We start from the raw sequence: 19,617 nt of genomic DNA, 5'->3' as shown, positions 1-19,617 counted from the left end.
ATGGATCATATTTTAGACAAAAAGATCTACATGCCCATGGGAGATGCAAATGCCTTGTTTCCTTGGGCATAGGACAGGCTGATAGTCAGAGTCTATTAAGGTGACCTTCCCTGGTTTTATCTTAGACCTAGCCCCTCCCAGAAGTCAGGATGAGAAACTGAGGTTGGTAGGCAGTGGTCAGCACTTTGGGCTGCTATGTGACATACTATAGTGGCTCCTTGTCCCTTTCCTTCAAAGGCTGATCACAATTGCAGTGACTGTAGCCCCTCTTGTCCCCTAGAACCACACGTAAGGACAGCAAAGCACACCAGGATGCTTATCTTCTGGCTGTTTCCTTATGAGGGAACAGTGCTTGTCCCCTGCTCCCTGTTCTGCCCCATACCTCTCTCCAAGAAAGGTTTTTGAGATCCTTTCCTTTTTCTCAGGCTTTCTCCAAAAGGGCTCAAGGGAGGAACAGCAGGTTCCTACTGACACCATTTGATACTCTGACGTTCCCTGCGAACTACGTGGGTTTTTTTCCGTTCCTGATAGAGCAGTGAAAAAGCATTCGAAAGAAACCAGCCAAGATCTAGGTTACAGATGAAGGCCATTATGCTGCAGTAACACAGACTCACTTTCTTTTTAGCTGAGAAGAAGTTAATCCTCAGGGAGCTGTTATTGCGCTGGCAGCTCCAGCGGGAATGTTCACAGTGTTCCATTTGGCTACCAATAGGCTCAGATAAGTGACTTTTACAAGGCTCCAAACAGGACTGAGATATGGTATGCCAAAAATCCAGCCACACAGAAAGAAAAGATGTGTTCTCAAATTAGCTGGCAAGTTTTTTCTTGCTTTGGAGAGTGATAGTGACCCAGTCATCTATGATAAGATCTTTTTTGAAAGTAGATGAAATAGTACTTACACAGCTTAGAGTCACTGGCTTTGAGGCAGTGATTTTGAATTGGTGAGAATTTCCTCTTCTATCTAGCCCCATTTAAGTTTTCTCTTGTGCTCATGTTATTTAGCTCTTCTCACACTCCTCAGTGCAGTAATAGTTTACATAGCACTCAGCTACACAACATTAATAACATTTATGTTGTCAGTTGTCTTCTAAGATGATTACTTTAAATTTTAGTGAAAACCTTATTTTTACTTTTTCATAATCCTCTTTAAAAGAACAAACAAAACCAGTGTGCTGTCTGAAACTTGTGGGAACATGAGGCAGGGAGAAGTGGGCCCAAACCAGTATGCTGCGTATACATTGTTACTCCTTTCCACTTTATTTATGCTTAAGTACCATTAAAATAAATGTTTAGGTTACAAAGGCAAGCACTTAAACAGAAATTGCAGAATTCAGCTTGCCTGTGTACTGAAGGGCCTCCTTTGACACTACGATGTGACTGTTTATGAAGTGATACCCTTGTTTTCCCAAAGGACCCCACACTAAGTTCTTTGCTGAATACACTGTGAGTTTTTTGTTTAAACATTGTCATTCATTCCTAAACGAATCCTTCCTTCCTTATTCTTCATCCTAGTTCTGCCATGTGACCTCTCTCCCTCACCCTCCCTACAGCATTCCGCACCCTCCCCGCACACCCCCCCCGCCGCCCCCCAATACTATATGTGCATTGCAGGCCATCCAGCAGCCTCACTGTATGTCAATGAAGTGACGCTGTTGAGGGTAGGAGTTTCACATAGGAGAGTGGCCCTAACTACTAAAAACTGTGAGAAACCATCAGTAATCTGAAAACAGCAAAATGAAATGTTTGGGAATATAATCAGTGATTTGCCCTACCAGATTAAATCCAATAAGGTACATGAAACAGCCTTCAAGTAGAATATATAAACTAATTTTGGGGAAAGATCTGGCAACCATGTCACCAACTCCAAAAGGACTTCCCTAACCACTGGATTAATGAGTCCTGCCAGTTTTCAAGTTCTTCTTTGAAAATTATGACTCTTCTTAGGAGAAGGAACACAGGCAGATACTCTACTGAGTAACCTACAGCTTAGACTGGAAGGTAGGATGTGTGGGTTTGAACTTGCTCAGCAGAAGTGAGACTTGAATAAGCAAACATTTTAGCTATTCAGTTCCTGAATAGAAGAACCTTTATACAGCCATTTCTTTTTATTAATTAATGCAATAGCCAAGCGTATGTTTTTCTCATAGTAGGCATGTAGAGGATATTCTGTGAGTACACATACTGGATCAGATCGCCCTCAGTGCATTGTAGCTGGAGGAACACCTCATTCCCAATCAACTCATAGACATTTGACAGAAAAATTTTCTCAGCCTGTTAGATATTGAATCACATCTGTGTTTGCTGAGATACAGACCTTCACTTGTAAAAATTGAAACTTCTATAATATTATGTCCATAGGGTAACATAGGCGATAAAATAAGGTTTTTTTGATATTTGGTCTTTCTTCCTAAGATCTCAGTTTACACAGGATATGGACCTTTCCCTCTTTGTGTTTGTTATCTATATTAGAAAGATGATGGTGATGATAATACAATTATATATTATCTGTAATAGCTACCTCACAGGAGTATTAGAAAGAGTACATTAATATAATATTGTGTTCAGATTACTACAACAGTGGAAAACTATTGTTAGTTAACTCTTAGATAAAATATTCTGGCTGGGGAAATGGCCATTCACTAATTAAGATAAGGCAAAATACAGTAACATATTCTCCAATTTCTACTCTCTCACCTCTCTCCTACTTTATGTGTGTCTCCCAAAATGTGTAACGGAACAGAGAGTTAAAATGCAGAGATGAAAAATTACTGGTATTTCCTCTTGTTTCACATGGAGCAGTCCCTTAATAACTCATGGCAAGATAAACAAGAAGGAGGGAGAAGTCAGCCAGTAAAGACAGACCCTACTGCAATGATGCAAAGTAGTCAAAAAGTTATTAAACAGGGAAGAAATTTTTACCAATGCAAGTCAATTAGCAAAAGTTTGTCACACAACTGTGTGTTTCTAAAATGTATGCACATACCTGCATTCAAGCATGCAAAGATACAGGGACAGGATTAAAAAGGCCATGCTAAACTGATGTCTGTGACATACGTGGAACATCACATAAAACCATGAACTGACAATTTTCATATAGATGAATGGATCTTGCAGAGAGCAAAATAATATCTCCTTCCACATGGTAGCATTCTTCCCAGCTTGGCGTAACATCACGTTTGCTTTAGTCTGCAGTTGCTATTTGAATAAGGAGCGGGACACAGAGCCAACTCCCGCATTAATGATCTGTAGTGAAAATACATACATAACCCAGATGCCATTTTCTCACTCTCTTTTTGGGAACACTTAGGCCTTGGAGTAAACATTTATTCTAAACAATGCAGGAGGAATGTGATTGCTCAGCATTGCCTAGGATTAGTGGGGAGGGCTGGAGTATAGCTTTAGTTACAGTAAAGAAATATGTGATAGGAGAAGTATGTTTTGACAAAGATAATAGTATGAACTGTACAAAGATTTGCCTCATTAACCCTTCAAGAGGTTTCTAGGTGATTTTTGTGTGAAGTAGCACTGCTTGCCACAGCAGCATAGTTTCCAAATCACACTGTGATGCCAAATGTGCTGTCTTAAAGATGGTGGATAAAAATCAGTGCTCTGCTCACTGAGAAGGCCAAATCATCAGCTGCAGCAGGATGACAAAGCATCATCATTGTAATTGGAGGGGTCTAAACTGAGACTTAATGAGGCTCTATCTTATAGTCATTAACATTACCATAATAATTGTCACAAAAACTTTTGTTAACTGTTGTGCACAGATTCATCCAAGATTAATGGGCTGCTGACTGTTTTGAGTCATTTTAGTTGGGGCAGTCTTTACCTTCTGACTATGCACTCTTATTCGCGTTGGTGTGAGTTGTTATAAGACTGTTCTGTGCCAATGCTCACATAGTTGGCTGGATTTTGGTGACACTTTTTATAATTCCTCTAACTGGAGGCAAGAACTCCTGACTGATTAAAAAAAAAAAAAATGTCTGTGTATGTGCCCATTCAACCATGTGAAGTTTAAGTTTTCTGTTTATTATAAATGCTGTGCTAATTATATCTGTTCTTAATATCCCTTTAACTAAAGGAGATTTTTCTACTCTTTTGATTTTATAATAATCATATCCCTGTCCTTTAATCTGTCCACCACTTGAGGCTCTCCTCCTGACTGTAGCTGTTAGTCCATGAGTACCAACATCCCATAGATTGGAGGGCCACAGTGTGAACTGGGTGCTGTGGAAGCAGAGAGAAAGTTATGTCACTGGGCTTCAGACAAACTCATCTAAACATAGAGGGCAGGTAAGACACCGGAGAGGTAACAAGAACAATAAGATGCACGTTGCCTCCATAGCTGGGCAGGCACCACAGTCACCTTAGGTAGCTATGTACTTGTGCTGCAACAACAGCTTGTAATTTTTCTCTATAAAGCTGTACTCCCTCTCATGTCCTAAAAGATGTTGTTTTGCTCTTTCTGTTGGAATTGCCTCTCATCTCTCTTGCTTTATCTATTATGTTATGCCAGCTGCAGCTATGAAAATGCTCTCCCACTGATTCAACCACATCACACCATTCTCAAGTCTTAGACAGTTTCTGTGTTGCTAAAGGCTTGAAGTATGGACAATTGGTGTCTTCTTCCAATGGAGTGGTTATGGCCTTTATCATTCGGTAGATTTTTTGGATCTTGGAAATTAGCCATAAATATGCAAAGGCAAAGTACCAAGCTCAGAAAAAGCAGAAATCAGCTTTAAGTTAACCAAAATTCAGCGAAAGACTCAGAAAAGTATAAATCCATTTTTGAAACTGCATGTGCTGCACTGGGAAAGGTTGTTCCCATGAAATGTGATCTAGAATATAAGCACAAAGTCTATATATCTAGAGACCTTCTCTGGTGCTCTGGAGCTTCGGGTGGACACATCACCTTTTTAAGGAAATCCATTCATTCATTCAGCTCGGGAGTAGGCATACTGAACAAATGGATGAATTTCTGTCCCCCAAAGATGCATCCAAGTGTCAACATGGCTATTACTAGGTTCTTTAATACAGTAATTCCCTGACAAAATTCTATAATCTGTGCTAGTTAGGAGTTCTGACAGGATGAAAAAAAGTGTTTTCTTCCTGCATAAAGATCTTCTTTTTTTTTTTTTTTTTTTTTTCAGTTAATGTGAGATTTCAGGTTCTTGAATTTATTATCTGCTACTTCAGTTTTATTTTCTTCAATTGGCACAGCTATAATGTAAAGTAGAACATTGCGTGTACTGGGAGTAATCCAAGAGGAAAAGACACAGCAAACTCCAGGATACTATTGCAAGTCACATGTGTCTATAGGGCGTCTTTGGTACAAAGGTGGATAAACTTGGCAGTTTAATCCCGTTAGGAGTTGAGCTTTTTCCATATGTCCTAATTTTCCTGAAAAGAAGAAGTGAAGAAAAATGTTCATCTGTTTTTCACATGTGTTCCCCCATTTGTTTGGCAGGACTTTGTAATATGAGGAGACACAATGAGCCAAATGCATCCCTAGAACTGCGGAGGTCACACCAGGCCTTACATTAAATGTGGCTCATTAAATTTCTATAAATATCCAGCTATCCTTTGATTATTTTTTCTCCCTGCAATCATGTGCCATTTCCTTTTCTAAGATGTGTGGTTCTATATATATTTTTTTTTTGGTAAATTATTTTTGTTTACCATCAAAAATGTCATTTCATTTCAGGTAAAGTGCAGTGTTGGTAGGCTGCTCCTCTCCCATGACATGGATATGATGGTGCCTGTTAACAGCTTAGGATATTTGATTCCACTCTGCAAATCTGCTGGTATTAATATGAAGGAAATAAAGATGTGTGCAAACAACCACATTTAGTATTTTCAATACTTCTTGCAAAAATTATTTTAAAATCCATTTATTGAAAATAAACACAGAACAGGACCACAAGAACATGCAGGCAGTGGCATTTTATATAAAAATCATATCCTCTCCTCCAGGGACATTAGTTGTTATGAAATCTTATGTTGACTCAAAGCAGTGGGAGATTTATCACCAACTCTGTTCAATCCAATCAAGATGTAAATGACCAGAGACAAGTGACAGTGGATAGGTGTTTTGGTTTGTTTTCCTAGTAATAGGCTTACCCTTGCTAATGGGATACTGAACAGGGTCTTTAAGATGAGACTGGGAACTGAAAGCCACGATCCCATCTCTAACATGCACCCTTTCACAGAATTGTTACAATGAACAGCTAAGTTCATAAAAGTTTGCATTTAAAGGATTCATGGTTTTCTTATCTGAGAAATCTGTTGCAGATCACCAGTATCTGCTAACTTTAGTGAATAACATTACTTTGAGTACAATATTTCTTCTACTTTTCTCAGACAATCATTGTAGTTGAAACAAAATGAACAGATCTCCCTGTTTCATTTTTTGAAGACGCTGGGTTGCAATGCTGTAGCTGAACTAAAAGTTTTGTGTAGGCATTGAAGAAGGAAAATGTTGCCCAGAAGACCATTTATGACTAATGATGCTACTGTCACCAATGTGATGGGGCTGGAAACTTAAGCCTCTGAAGTTATCTGCTTAGGTTTTTATTAGTCTAGCTTACTGGGCTATGTAGCCTGACTTCATATCACATAAGGTAATAGGATTTTTGGCCAACATCTCTAGTCAAAGCTGTGGAAAAATGAAGATCATTTGAGGGTCAAGATTTTTCAGGCTGGAGCTTGAGAAATATGACTGCTAGACTATATTTGTTCCAAACTTATCATTAATTAAAAAAAAAACCCAGTACCAACAAAAAACCCCCAAAACAACAAAAAACCCAGAAAGCCAAAACAGTATCCCTTGTGAAAAAGGGGGTGCTTGTGTCATAAAATGGACAGTAGGTTGAGTATATAGAATTGGATAAAAAGGAGTATGAAGAAAATTGGCAAAAATTGTTTGCATAAGTGAAGATAGAATAAATTTTGGGGTGAAAATATCAATTAAATTCCTCCCATATACTATTTAAGATATGGTGTTTGGTTCTTCAGTAGGTTTAAATTTCTATTTGAGTGGTTCTCTTGTCTAGTTATTAGTAAAAAAAAAAAAAAGCACAAAAAGAAATGGAAACTTATGGCTACACATGAGTTTCTTGTTCTTAACCATATATATTAGATAATTATTCTGTTAAAAGTTATCTCTGCTCTGTGAGGACTACAGTGTCGATTATTATTAGTCAATACATCTAAAAATGATGATAAATAAATCTCTTTAATATGTTCACTAGTGACAAACCAATTCTTCTACAACTTGCTTTTTTTATCCTGGGCAGTTTACTGGTAACTCTGGCTGAACTCTAGGTAGAGTTATGTTTATCTTGATATTTTAAAATTTAAATGATTGGATAAGAGTGGGAAGTTTGGTATTTTGGTATGGTATAGTATGTAATTTGAATTTTGAGTTAATTTACATTGGCTTCTATCTGTATGTGGCCTTTTAAAAAAGAACCAAAAACTTAATCAAGCCAGCTAAGAATAGAAGCTGTGACTCAAAATGCTTTGAGATTAGTTGAAATTGTTGCATTAGGAGGGTAGGGAATATTTTTAAATTAAAGACAAAAAAATAAAAACTGTTAGGCTATAGTCAGTCATTAATCATCAAAATGAGTTTACAGTATGAAAGAGTTAGCCAAATCTAGAACAAGGACACAGTTCAAAATTAGATATATGTCCTAATTTACAATGGATCGCAGTGTGAGTTCTCTGCAGCCCCAACTCTAAGTTGTGCATTCAGTTCAAATGTAGAATAGCATTGGTGCTCTGCCATATCATATTCTTCTATTGTGAAAACCATAATTATGAATAGCCATTAACGTCAATTCCATTCTGTAAACAAAATTTTTGAGGATTTCTGTGTTGAGGTTATTGTTGTTTGGGGGTGTTCTGTTTTGGATTTTTTTTTTTTTATTATTCTGAAAGCTTTTTGCTAAGATATTCACTTCAACTGTTGGAAATCTGGATTTATGTCTATGCTCTGTTTGATTTGGAACAAGAATTTGAACCAAATCAACCGCATTCTGGGTATTTTTGTTCTAAATTCTGACCCTCTGTTGAAGCTGTTGTTTGTATGAGAAAGTAGCCACAGTTCTGTAGAGAGAGCAGTGGAGTATCTGATGGCTAACAAATCCCTTTCCCTCTTTCTTACTTGGAAACATTTAAATGGAAACTCCATCTCAGGCTTAAGGAAAATTTTCTCAGAACCAATACCTTCCCAATTAAATGGGTCAGCACTGTGTAATGAATATTCCCAGCAAGTGCTATTTCAGGGGCTGCTGTTAAATTGTTGGCTATGAATGTCACAAATTTTCTGATTTTACTGTTTTTCTGTGAACTGTATAACTGAACTCCAATACTGCCTCCTTCTGAAGTGACGTAATAATTCTCCAAGGGGAACTGACTTTACTGTGAACAAAGTGGTAGGGTCTGGCTCCTAGCTTCCCCATGGCTCAATTTACCAGTCTATTATGCTGTCACATAAGAAGAGCTGTGAATCTGTTTCTAAAAATTTGACATCTTAAAAAAAAAAACATACACAGAAGATCTGAAGTGATACTTTTGCATGAAGAACTTGTCCTGTGAAGTCATCAAAGTCAAGATTTCATCCTTATGTGTAACTACATTCACCACTGTTAGTAAAACAAAAGATCTGTTCCTTGAAAAGGGACTTCTGTAGGGGAAGTTAGTTGCTATTAGTTTGTCCTCCTTAAAAACACTTAAAAAACTCCTTTTTCCATTCTTTCTGCAGTCCTCCCTTTTATCAAACTGTCCTTTGAAGTCCGCCAGTTGCTGGGCTCTGCATTTCCCCATTTAGAGTTGATGCTGTTGAGCCACCCCTATGGCACCCTGAGATTTCAGGAGTGGAGTTTTGAGTAGCTCAGGAAATAAAAACCTCCCTGCAGAGCTAGCAGTGTACAACAGCAAAGCTCTACATGCTTATCTGTCATTCCTCTCTTTCTCTCACTCCACTTTTCTTCTAGTGAAAACAGTGTTACTACCTGGTGCTACTTTGACTATGCTCAGAGCTATTACAAGCCTCCAAAATCCTTGTTTGGGTATTACGGGCCATTTTTCACTCCCCTCTGGCAATAGTGGATGATGATCAGTGTTTGAGGGAAAAGGCAGAAATGTTCCTCCAATATTTTCCATCTAGCTCCCATCTGGATGTTTCACAGTTGTCTTTACTGCTGTTCTGTGCATATAAATATGTTCCCCTTTCCCCTCTTAACCTTCTGTTTTATTTCTCATCCTCTTACTACTGATTGTCACTGGCCAGGATGTGGCACCACCAACCAGAAATATTGAAAGCAGCCCATGAAATTGTAGAATTTTGTACCACTTTATGTCCATACCAAACTCATTACAGTTGTACAAATAATTCCAGTCCTAATAAGTTCTCTGTTTAGGGGTTTGATGAATTTTAGTGTGGGCTGCTTAACAGTTTTCACCTCTAACCTCATGAGGGCTGAGAGCACAGTCTTGTTTGGGGGGAAACCCTTAGTCCCAGCTCACTCATTTTAGATTTAGAGCTAAGTTCATCTCTGCTATGTCTTCCCTGAATGGGTACATTTGTCCCTTCATTGCACCTCAACTAATTTCATGTCCTCTATTCTATTCAAAAGTAACTCTTCATTGAAAAGAAAATAGCTCCTTTAAGTGTATAGTACCTATGCTGCAATACTGACACTAAACGTTGCTGTAATATACTGGGCCAAGCAAATTATTTTTAAAGCAAAATTATTAAACTATGATCTTGCTTAATCCTTCTATAAACATTTGGGGAAGAAAAATATGCTTTAATCTTGTTTCAGTTCTACATATTTTTTGGTGAATAATCTGTGAATAATTCACTTTCCAGATGCAAAGTATTACTGAGGTATTATGATAAGACTAACCAAAATACAACCAAAGATGTATTTCATTTGAAGGGTTGTGTGTTTGTTTTTCAAAATAGAGGCTTTGGTGCCACCACTCATAAAATGTAAAGGAGTCATCCTGCTTTCAGTCCACCTTCCCCTAATGGTTTGAACTAAGAGCCTTGTTCCATTAGAGGCAGTATCAGGGTCATATCAATGCTACTGCATTTCACGTCCAAATATAAAACAGTTTCAGTTGTGCCACCTTTTGACCACAACCTCTGCAGACACTGCAGATGAAACCTTGATGAGTGGATCTAGGATTTGTTTATTCCTGCCTCACAGACATCTGTTCCTTCTTCCAGGTCCCCTGATGCTGTCTGCCTTCATGTAGCATTTAACAAAGTCAATAAGACCTTTATCTAAATGTGGGATACAGAAAATCCAATTTGACCATACCAGAAACATTTCCTTCTGAGCTATGGTTCAAAGCTATGTGTTGAGCATAGTTTAGTTATAATTTTATTAGTAGACATTGGCCACTGTTTTTTCTGCAGGACTTTAAGATACTGAGTTGTTTAACCTTTGCTACTAGGTCCTACAAGTGTTATTGTCTTGCCCTGCCACTCTTGTCTCTGAATTGTTGAAATGTTCCTTATTATATGTGTTAATTATTGCATGGAAGTAAACAACAATTGTTCTTGCTTAAATCTCATCCAGGTGATTATCTCAAGCTTTTTTGACTTGACTGACATATAAAGCTTGGGGAGAACAGACTGTATGAACCAAAACCCCCCAGCCAGCAGAAAAAAATAGATTAAAACTATGTCTAAGAGAAATCTTCATAAACATCTCCTATTACATCTTTCCTTATCCAAAGATTTGGGGCAGAATCCTGGCCCCAATGAAGTGAATGGAAAAACTCCAATTGCTGTTAAGAAGGGCCAGGATTTTATTCCAAGTCTGTGAAATAAACCATAATTAACCTTCCATCATGGCTGCCAGATTTCATGTCACCACTTGCTTCTACTTTCTGAATTTAATTTTAGTGAAAATCTGTACAAAACTTAAGAGGCATTTAAGGAATAGCCAAGTGGCTTTCTCCCTCTATCACTTTCTCTTATATGCCCAGTTAATTTAGAAAATGTGCCCTGCTGTCTTCCACAATTTCCCCATGTAACAAATGTTAGAGACCCTACATTAACTTAATGGTAAATTCTCCTTGTTATTGCTTGCTCTTCTTTTATGTTCTGATTTGAAGAAACCCCACAGCTCACCACACTCTAATTAATGGTCATTAATTATTAAAAACTTTTTTTTTTTTTCTCTGAATTAGCTACCTTTCTTTCCCAAATAAATAAATGATGGTTTTAATTTTCTTCATATAAATATTTTTTAGTTCAGGTCAGGAGCTCTTGCTGGATGTTCAGTATGTATTTGGACTGCCATTCTACCCAAAGTATGAAGGACAATTTACTCTGGAAGAAAAGAGCCTTTCCATGCAAATTATGCAGTATATCTCCAATTTTGTAAACTCTGGGTAAGTATGTGACATTAAGAATAGCTATGATTGAGGAGGAGGCAGGAGAAGAGGGAACATAGTCCAGATCCTATCTTCACTCAAGTAGCCTCCGTTTCCTCTAGCAATTTGTAATCCTACAGAGGAGGCTTTGGTCAACACTGTGGGAAAGTCATGTTGTGAAGTTGTCAAGCAGAGACCAAAGGTTTGTAGTATGGCACTTAGCTAAAAGTAATAGGAATTTTATCTCCATGGAGCCACTGCAAATTCTACTTAAATATATGGAGGCTACAAAGGCCTTTGTGTTGTTTCCAGAGCTTCGTTCTAGGATCCTAGTTCTGAAGTGTCTTTGCTAAGAGTTCCCTTATTCCCAGAAGAAAGGGGAAAGCACATGAAGACACAGTTGCACCCTTTACCAACTACTCTGAAAATAACCTTCAGATTGGCTATGCTGTGGGCATGCTCAAGAATGAGGAGTATCTCTGGAAAGCTAGTGTGGGAACTGTGACTTTATGTGCTTTTTAGAGTACTTTAGGTTTCTTTGAGACTAAGGGCTGTTGATGGTGTTCATAAGCCTGTGTCTATACAGGTTCTTCGTACCTGTTCCTGAGGAAGTTATCATGGGTCAGTGTTTGGATAAAAGCACAACTTAACAGAGTTTGATGGCAAGGTTCACTCTATTGCTTACTTCATGGAGGAAGCATACAGAGGGACAATTGTGTTAGAATCAATTTAGAATGATTCACAAAGGCACTGACAGTGCAGAAAGGTAAAGGGAGACCCTTCTGTTAAGTCATGAGGTTCAGAATGGACCCCCTTGCTGTTTAAACTCACTGTCAGAGAGGAATCCAGGTGAAACTGTATCCAAACTTAGTCCCAGGCTTAGTCAATGGTTTATGTCTAAGAGATACGAAGAGTAAGGGAGACCTTCCCTTTGAGTCACGAGTTTCAGGATGGACCCCCTTGCTTTCTAAACTCCTCAGAGAGGAGTCTAGGTGCAGATTCACTCCTAGTCCCAGACTTTGTCAACAGTTTATGGCTAAGGGATTGTAGGTGTTTAGAGCTAAAGGATTATATGTGCATATCTGATTCTTTATATCATTTAGTTAAGATTTCAAAGTTTCATCATGCTTATTTCCAGTACGCTTACCTTCTGTCTGGGCATCCAGTGTTCATTTGAACCCTTGGTTTCCCAAAGCAGTCTCTTGGGCACTGTTTTTTATAAAAATAAATAATTTAACAGAGTTAAATTTTATTTATTCAAAAACAAATAATTTAACAGCAGCATGGTCAGCTCATGTCTCAGCAGAGTGCCCCCATCCCAAAGAAATCCCTTGGCAGTTATACCCTTACAGACTATTCACCCACCCCTCACGTGACAGTTCAGTCCAGTAATAATATTTGGGTCTGGGGTCTTCTTGTTCCTCATTGGATCCCTTCACTGTCTTCAGACAGGCCATTATCTTGTCTAGTTGTAGTTGTTGTTGACGATTGTAGCCTAGAAGCCTCCGTATCTTATTTACATTGGCTCTGGAGGCCCTGTTTCAACTAAGTAGTTACATGATCAGTAACTTAAATGGAAATTTACAGCTTGCAGCCTAAGGCTTCAGCAAATCTAGCTACTTATCCTAAGTAAAGCTAAGCAAACAGCATACTAAATTATGCAATATTATAACTCTAAGTGATTCATTCTATGTAAAACTTACTTATATAAGTTAAACAGCTAATATCTCTTAACACTGAAAGGCATCCCTGATAAAGGGGAAAGTTACCTGGTGTGCAGGCCAGTTGTCATCCAGGGAGAATTCCAATTGGGCTCATCCAGCAATCTGTTGTTGGTAAAAGATCTTGTTGCTTTGAGGAGCAGAAGGGGAGATCATCGCTATGCAGCCACACTGCCTAGCAGGGAGAACTCAAAGAAAGCTCCCTTAGACTGTCATATTTATGGGATAAAGTGGTTGGTTCACGGTCACATTGCATACGATGAGAGGTACGCACAAGAATCCTTGTACCTGCAACTTATTTGAGTTCACTGTGTCACTCTGCTCCTTTGTGGGTTTCCTAGAGGAGTTCTTGGCTCAGTATGGCTCAGGCCTTTACCTTCTTTGGAGCCTGTACCAAATTGCTGCTGGTTTGGTTAAGGGGGTTGAGTGCATCCATCACAGAAGTGAACCAGACTAACAAACTACTGTTAGGTGAGACATCGTGAATGATTCACCAGTCTGTACTGAATTTGAATGCTGCTGGTCAGAGGGAGTAGATACACATTTCCTTGACCTAGCCGATCTCCTGCATTTTACTGTTGCTCATGCCATTGTTTTCTAATGATCATTTCTCCCATTCCCTTAGAAATCCAAACTACCCTCACAGTTTCTCAAGAAGAATGTTGGGGGTGATGCCCCCCTGGCCTATGTATCTGCCAAGTGATGATGGTGATAACTACAAAGAGTTCACTGTTTCCTTGCCAACTCTGAAAGGATTGAAGAAAGCAGACTGTTCCTTTTGGTCTGATTATATCAGAAGATTGAAAGCAGCCACAGGTGAGCAAAGTGTTTCCTGTCATTAAAAAAAACCTAAATTCTCTCCTTAATGCTTTCCTCTGACCTGTTATGTCAGTGTGTAAAAATACTTTTCATAGACTAAACATCTTGCATTGTCAAGGGTATATAGTTAAGACTCTCCTGAGACTGAAAGGATGCAACACGAAACATATTTATTTTATAGCAGGTAGTGTGGAAAAAAGTTTCACTGTCCTGGAATTACAGATAGAGAAAACTTCCTGCAGTGATTATAGAAGATATGATGAAGCTCTATCTTCTAATAGTTTGCTCTCTATTTGCATTCATAATATAGACTTTGAGTAAACTGAATGACTGTGTATATGGACCTCTTTTGTCTATTGGAAGCACCTAACATGAGAATATTGAGATTCATATGACTTAGGAGGAGCACAATAATTCTATCCACTGTAAAGTTGTAATTGAGGCTTTAGATATATCTCATTATGGGTCCTTCTTTGACTTCACACTAGGTAAGTTTTGGGGTTTTTTGGGGTTTTTTTTAATAGTTGTCCTGGTTCTGCCCTTTGTATTGCTCCTTTGTCTCCATAAATTTCTATGCACCTGAGAGATTCCTTCAATTTTTTCTTACTGCTTAGGACAGTAAGACCACCTCTGATGTGATTTCAATCTGCTGTTCTGTCCTGAACACTCAATTTATTCTGTTAAATAAATTCCTCTTCATAACTGTGTATCTTGTAAATAAATTCAAATAGCCTCAAGAAAAGCAAGCAAAACCATCCCTTTTTGTCAGGTGGAGATGTTTTGAATTATTCTTGGAGGTCTGCAAGCTTGCAAGTGTTTTTTTATGTCCTAAGAACTCATCTTCACAGTGAACACAGTCCAAGCCCTCTCTGCTTTGGGGAGCAGTTGCACTTCTGGGAACAAAATATGCTCTCTGAGACACCAAGCTATCTAGGCTATCTATGTCTGACAGAATATCCCAAGTGGACTGAGACTGGTTGAGTGACAAAACTATAATGTCTGAGAACCATCAAGTTGATGGTTCTGATAAAAACACAAAGCATCAGTGCTCTTCTTCAAGATACAGCCTGAATCATTACTCATAGTCTTTCTTCAAAAGTGGACTCAAGATTTTTCTGTAGACCTTTTCATCAGTTTCCTGGTATTCTTCAATGTCTTTCAAGCTCAGAGGGTATATTTTGATCTCTCTGATGGCTTTCTGCTGGTCAAGATATCCTTAATTTGCAAAGCTTGATGCTGATGTTTAAACAGTCTTGGTTATAGCTTCTAGATCTTTTGGGACTTCATATTGCGGCATTATGGCTGCGTAATGCCGGATGGAGTAGAAGTCACAGCTCTGACAGAATGACTTTTGACCAAGCACCACGGACAGAGGCTTTTCCCAGCAGTCACAGAAAATTTCCCAAAAAGGTGGGAAAAAAATCTACCAGGACAGATTGTTTTTGAGATGGAGAAGGTTTGAAACCATCCAAACGGGCATAAGAACACAATAACATTCGTGTATGGATCAGTGCAATGTTCTGTCTGCCTCAATATCCTGTCCTTGTCAGCAGCCAAAACCAAATACTTGAATGTTAAATATAAAAATTGAGAGAGGGACAGAAAAACACACTGAAAGAGTTCACAAAGATGAGTCAAATTTTTGAAAACAAGCTGCAGGGTGTGAGATTTATGGAGTATAGATTGTCAAGGAAAAGGTTTAAAAAGTACATGTCAACATGTTATTCTGCAAGCAGAAGTGAGTATACCCTGCCTGCTCTTCAAGCCAGTATTTGCTTGTCCTCAGCACCATGGTAATGCAGCTACATAGTTGATTTCTACTAAATTTCATCTCACAGCAACGTTGGCTTGTCATCTTGCTTCAGTAGTCACCTTTAATCTTATCTTACTGTGAAATACTGAAACTTCTACTTAAACAGGCATCACATTAAACCCATTTCTGCTGCAAACTTCAGCATGGGATGGTAATTTACAGAGACTTATGCTGTGGATCTCTTGATAACAACCTAAGCCCATCTCCTTGTGAGAAAAAGATTCATAATGTTCATCAGTTCAGCTAGAAGGACTGTATGAACTTCAGATGCTGATGTCTGAAAACTCTCAATTTCTTTTTGAGAGCAGGTTGTTCCAAAATTAATGCCAAAGCAGTGTCAGTCCATCAGTACAAGTTCATCACTTGCATTGCACCCAAAAATTATATTCTGCAGGAGTGGACAACTGAGACTGTAGAATGTGTTCAGTCAAGAGAACCAAAATCTTTTTTTTTTTTAGTCGCTAAGCATCATTTTGCTGCTTGGTTGGTGCCTTTCACCAGCAGTAGCTTGCTGTACCTCCCTTCAGAGCTGAAGCACTGCACCTCTGTTATCTGACTGCTGCAGTGCTGCCAGGCTGTCATATGGGATCCTGCTGTGATGTTGGATGAGAGATTTGAGAGACCAATGCTGCAAACCACTTTTGGATGATGTACCTTGCACTCCATCCTGAAGGGGAACTATTTATCGTTCAGCTACTGTGAGATCAAATCTAACATATACTTGTCATAAAAAAGAGCAGTTTCCTGCCTTTCAATAATTATAAATCTTCATGACAGTGTTTTTGGATTGCATGATACACTGTGCATTCTGACTGCTGAGTCTCAGTTGTTGTGGGTTGCAATTTGTGTCCTCATGCCAAGTAGATGGAGTTTACAAGTGTGGCAGCAAGAGGCACACGTGGTGTGAGGTGATCGTAAAATCTAACTGCAACTGACTTTTCAATTTTTTTTTCTTGATCCTTTGTTTGCTGCTTGTGAAATGTCTTGACTTAGAAATATCAAATTAGGGATAAATAAAGGCTCAAAGCTCAATATCTTAGGCCTTAGGTCTCAGTCCAGCAGAAAACTGAGTTACTCCTAAACTCATAAATTGCAGTTTCTGGCATAAAGCTTCTCATATTTAGAATCTCATGTACTGCTGAAGTTACATGTCTTTTAGGATATTCACTGCTGGATCTAGAAGCTGTCATGTATATATCCAGCTTAACTGTTACCTGTAATTTTCTTTCAATTTAGTAAAATTTTCTCCAAGTTGAAGTAGGTGTTTCATTTTGTGATCAGGCTGCAATATTTAATGACAGAATGTATCATTTGTTCCTGGCATATAATTGAAATATATGTTGTTGTAATTGAAGATAGTTTACCAAAAGTAATTTCATAAATGCAATGATTCTTCATGGTATTTACAGGCAGTGCCTTTAAAAATTATAGAGGAAAGTTTGAATCTGTTTCATTGCAGATGATCTATAAATCTGTTGATTTTTTTTTTTTTTTAAAACCAGTTTGTAAAGTTGGCATTTTGGGGGGCAGTTTACCTGGGGAATTATGAAAGTGATGGTGCTTGAAAAGGTTTGGATTTAGTAAACTGGGTTCCCATGGTTGCATTTCAAAGACATGCTTTATATTCTGAATCATGATGGTTTCCATGGGAAATGTCAAAACGAGAAACAAGAAGAGCAGCCATTGTGGAAAAAAGCTGTAGATGGCTTTTTCCAGGGAATATGTTAACAACTTGAAATTCAGTTAAAAGCAGAAGCTCCAGAATGTTTATGCATATTCAGACAGTAAGACTGAATGCTAAAATTCCCCTTGCATAGTGTGGTTGACTGCACTGCCTAACAATGAGTTCCTTTATAAGCAGTCTCTCACTGCATCCCAAACAGGTAGACTTGGATCCAGTCTACATCTCTTACTCATCTAACTGCCATCTAAATAGAACTCATCATCCTAAAATAGGTGCCTCTGTAAGGAGTGTTGCAACTGGGGAGGAGGAGATACTTTTAGTGTCTCCAGAGTGAAATCTCATCTACCTAACTCATGTGCCTAAATTTAGACATTTAGGCATGTTTAAATGTTCAAGTTAGCCAGACTGGACCCCACCTGTAGAAAATTCAGTAGTAAAGCTGAAGCCTTCTCCATTAGCTCTGAGACACCATGTGTAGCCACACAAGAATCCAAATAAAGCAACAATGCTCATAGTTCAGACTTGAATCAAGACCGAATCAGGAATGTTGTGGTTAGCATTCATCTTTTACCCATTCTATTCACACCTTCTTTTTGGAAATCTTCACTAGAAAACAGATTCCTTTAGTATGAGTGACATCTGTGCAGCAATGAGAGCACTCTGGCTAGGACACAGTAAATAAACAGTACACTGTCTTGTCACAGTTTGGTGTTGTTGAGGCAGCTGCTCTACTGAAATAAGGCGGAAGACTAAAATCATAGAAGGTAAAGAATAAGAGATCTATCAGAGGTGGATGCTTGAGGCTTTATGTATTACAGACAGACAAAAAAATAACGTTCCTCACACTTCCTGATGGGTAAGTAAGTATCAGGAGATAATACAAAAATGAGAACAAGTAATACAGAAGTGGAGTGCAAACTATTATGCATTCCAGTGGCAGTTATTTAAACATGCTGGAAGCATGATACTTAATTACTATTAGATGATCTGCCATTACCCTAAAGCATTTTGCAAATGGACTGCAAACTGAGAAAAATAGCGTCCTGAACATTGATAGTTACATAAAAAGGCTCTTAAATGTAATTGACAGAGTGTATACCTTCTAGCTAACTGTATCAAAGATATGACATTTATTTTAATCTTAATTATATTGTCTTTTCAGGAAGTGCAAGTAATGAAGAGCCACCTGCAGAAAACCATCCTAGTGAAGCTCCTAGTGAAGGACTTACCTCCCAGGAGAGCCAGCCACTGGGAGACAATGTGGCTTACAGCAGATAGAAAGTGATAGTGCTACTGGATGAGTTTGTCACCTAATTGTACATTCATGCAATTGTGTCATACCAGATGAACAAGTTGCTTCCTTTAGCTAACTTTCTGAACAAGTAAAGTAGGTCTTTCAAGACAGTAGTTTTCCAAGAAAATTGTTGAATATGGTACAAAATAATCGCTACAGGTATTATTTTAGTTCAAAGGAAACTGTAATTTGAAAAATGAAGTATCAATAAAAACTGAAAAACCAAAACAAAAGTTCTTGGACTTTATTTCTTACAACTACACAAATGCCCACACACCCCACTACCACCAACCAGAAAAGGATGTACATTGAAACTCAGAGAAGTCGCTCAGCTGATGAGGCTTAAATTTTCTCAGTGTCGTATCTGACCTGTTCTTTTTTGTTACCCATTCTATCACAAGTTGCTGATAGGAGTGGGAGCCTGATTTTGCATTCTGGAGAAAATAAGAAAGCTTCAAAATGGGGAGGGGTTGGATCCAGGAAGAATGATGTAAGAAAGGAATAAAAAGTGTGAATTGAATGTGTTCACATGAAGTCAGGGACATGCACATGCTATTCAGCTCACGATTACCTGTGAAAAATAAGCATAGGACCATCTGGGTAAAGCACAACACACAACAGAGCTAATACAAAACATATATTAATTAAAGTTTAGAATATGCTGTCCTTGGAATATTTATCTTCTGTAAGGGAAGATGAGTTACAGAATAGTTTTGTAAGCACAAGGAAAAGTGCATCATAGAGTATCTCTAATGGCTCTGAAGGTAGTTTGGGTTAAGTTGTTAACGCATTATTGGGATCATTTGGCAACAGATAATCCTCAACTGACACTGTATCACACATATGTTCATGACACTTGAGAACAAAAAGTAAAATCAAGGCTGTC

The 19,617-nt window shown here is 38.3% G+C and overlaps 1 protein-coding gene across 1 annotated transcript in view; it reads left to right on the top strand.

The window, feature by feature from the left end:
• LOC114818362 (thyroglobulin-like) overlaps nucleotides 1-18,715 on the top strand; it is a gene marked incomplete at its 5' end in the record, with an annotated part of 24,588 nt that extends 5,873 nt beyond the window's left edge. The window contains 4 exons of the mRNA XM_029083926.1: nucleotides 7,603-7,612; nucleotides 11,278-11,418; nucleotides 13,747-13,937; nucleotides 18,600-18,715. Coding sequence (XP_028939759.1) covers nucleotides 7,603-7,612; nucleotides 11,278-11,418; nucleotides 13,747-13,937; nucleotides 18,600-18,715 — 458 coding nt within the window. The remainder of the gene's footprint in view (nucleotides 1-7,602; nucleotides 7,613-11,277; nucleotides 11,419-13,746; nucleotides 13,938-18,599) is intronic.
• Between the last annotated feature and the right edge of the window lie 902 nt (nucleotides 18,716-19,617).

The sequence above is a fragment of the Antrostomus carolinensis genome, unplaced genomic scaffold, assembly GCF_000700745.2.
Source record: "Antrostomus carolinensis isolate BGI_N321 unplaced genomic scaffold, ASM70074v2 scaffold15342, whole genome shotgun sequence".
Classification (NCBI taxonomy): domain Eukaryota; kingdom Metazoa; phylum Chordata; class Aves; order Caprimulgiformes; family Caprimulgidae; genus Antrostomus; species Antrostomus carolinensis.
This window is presented reverse-complemented; position numbering and strand designations above follow the sequence as displayed.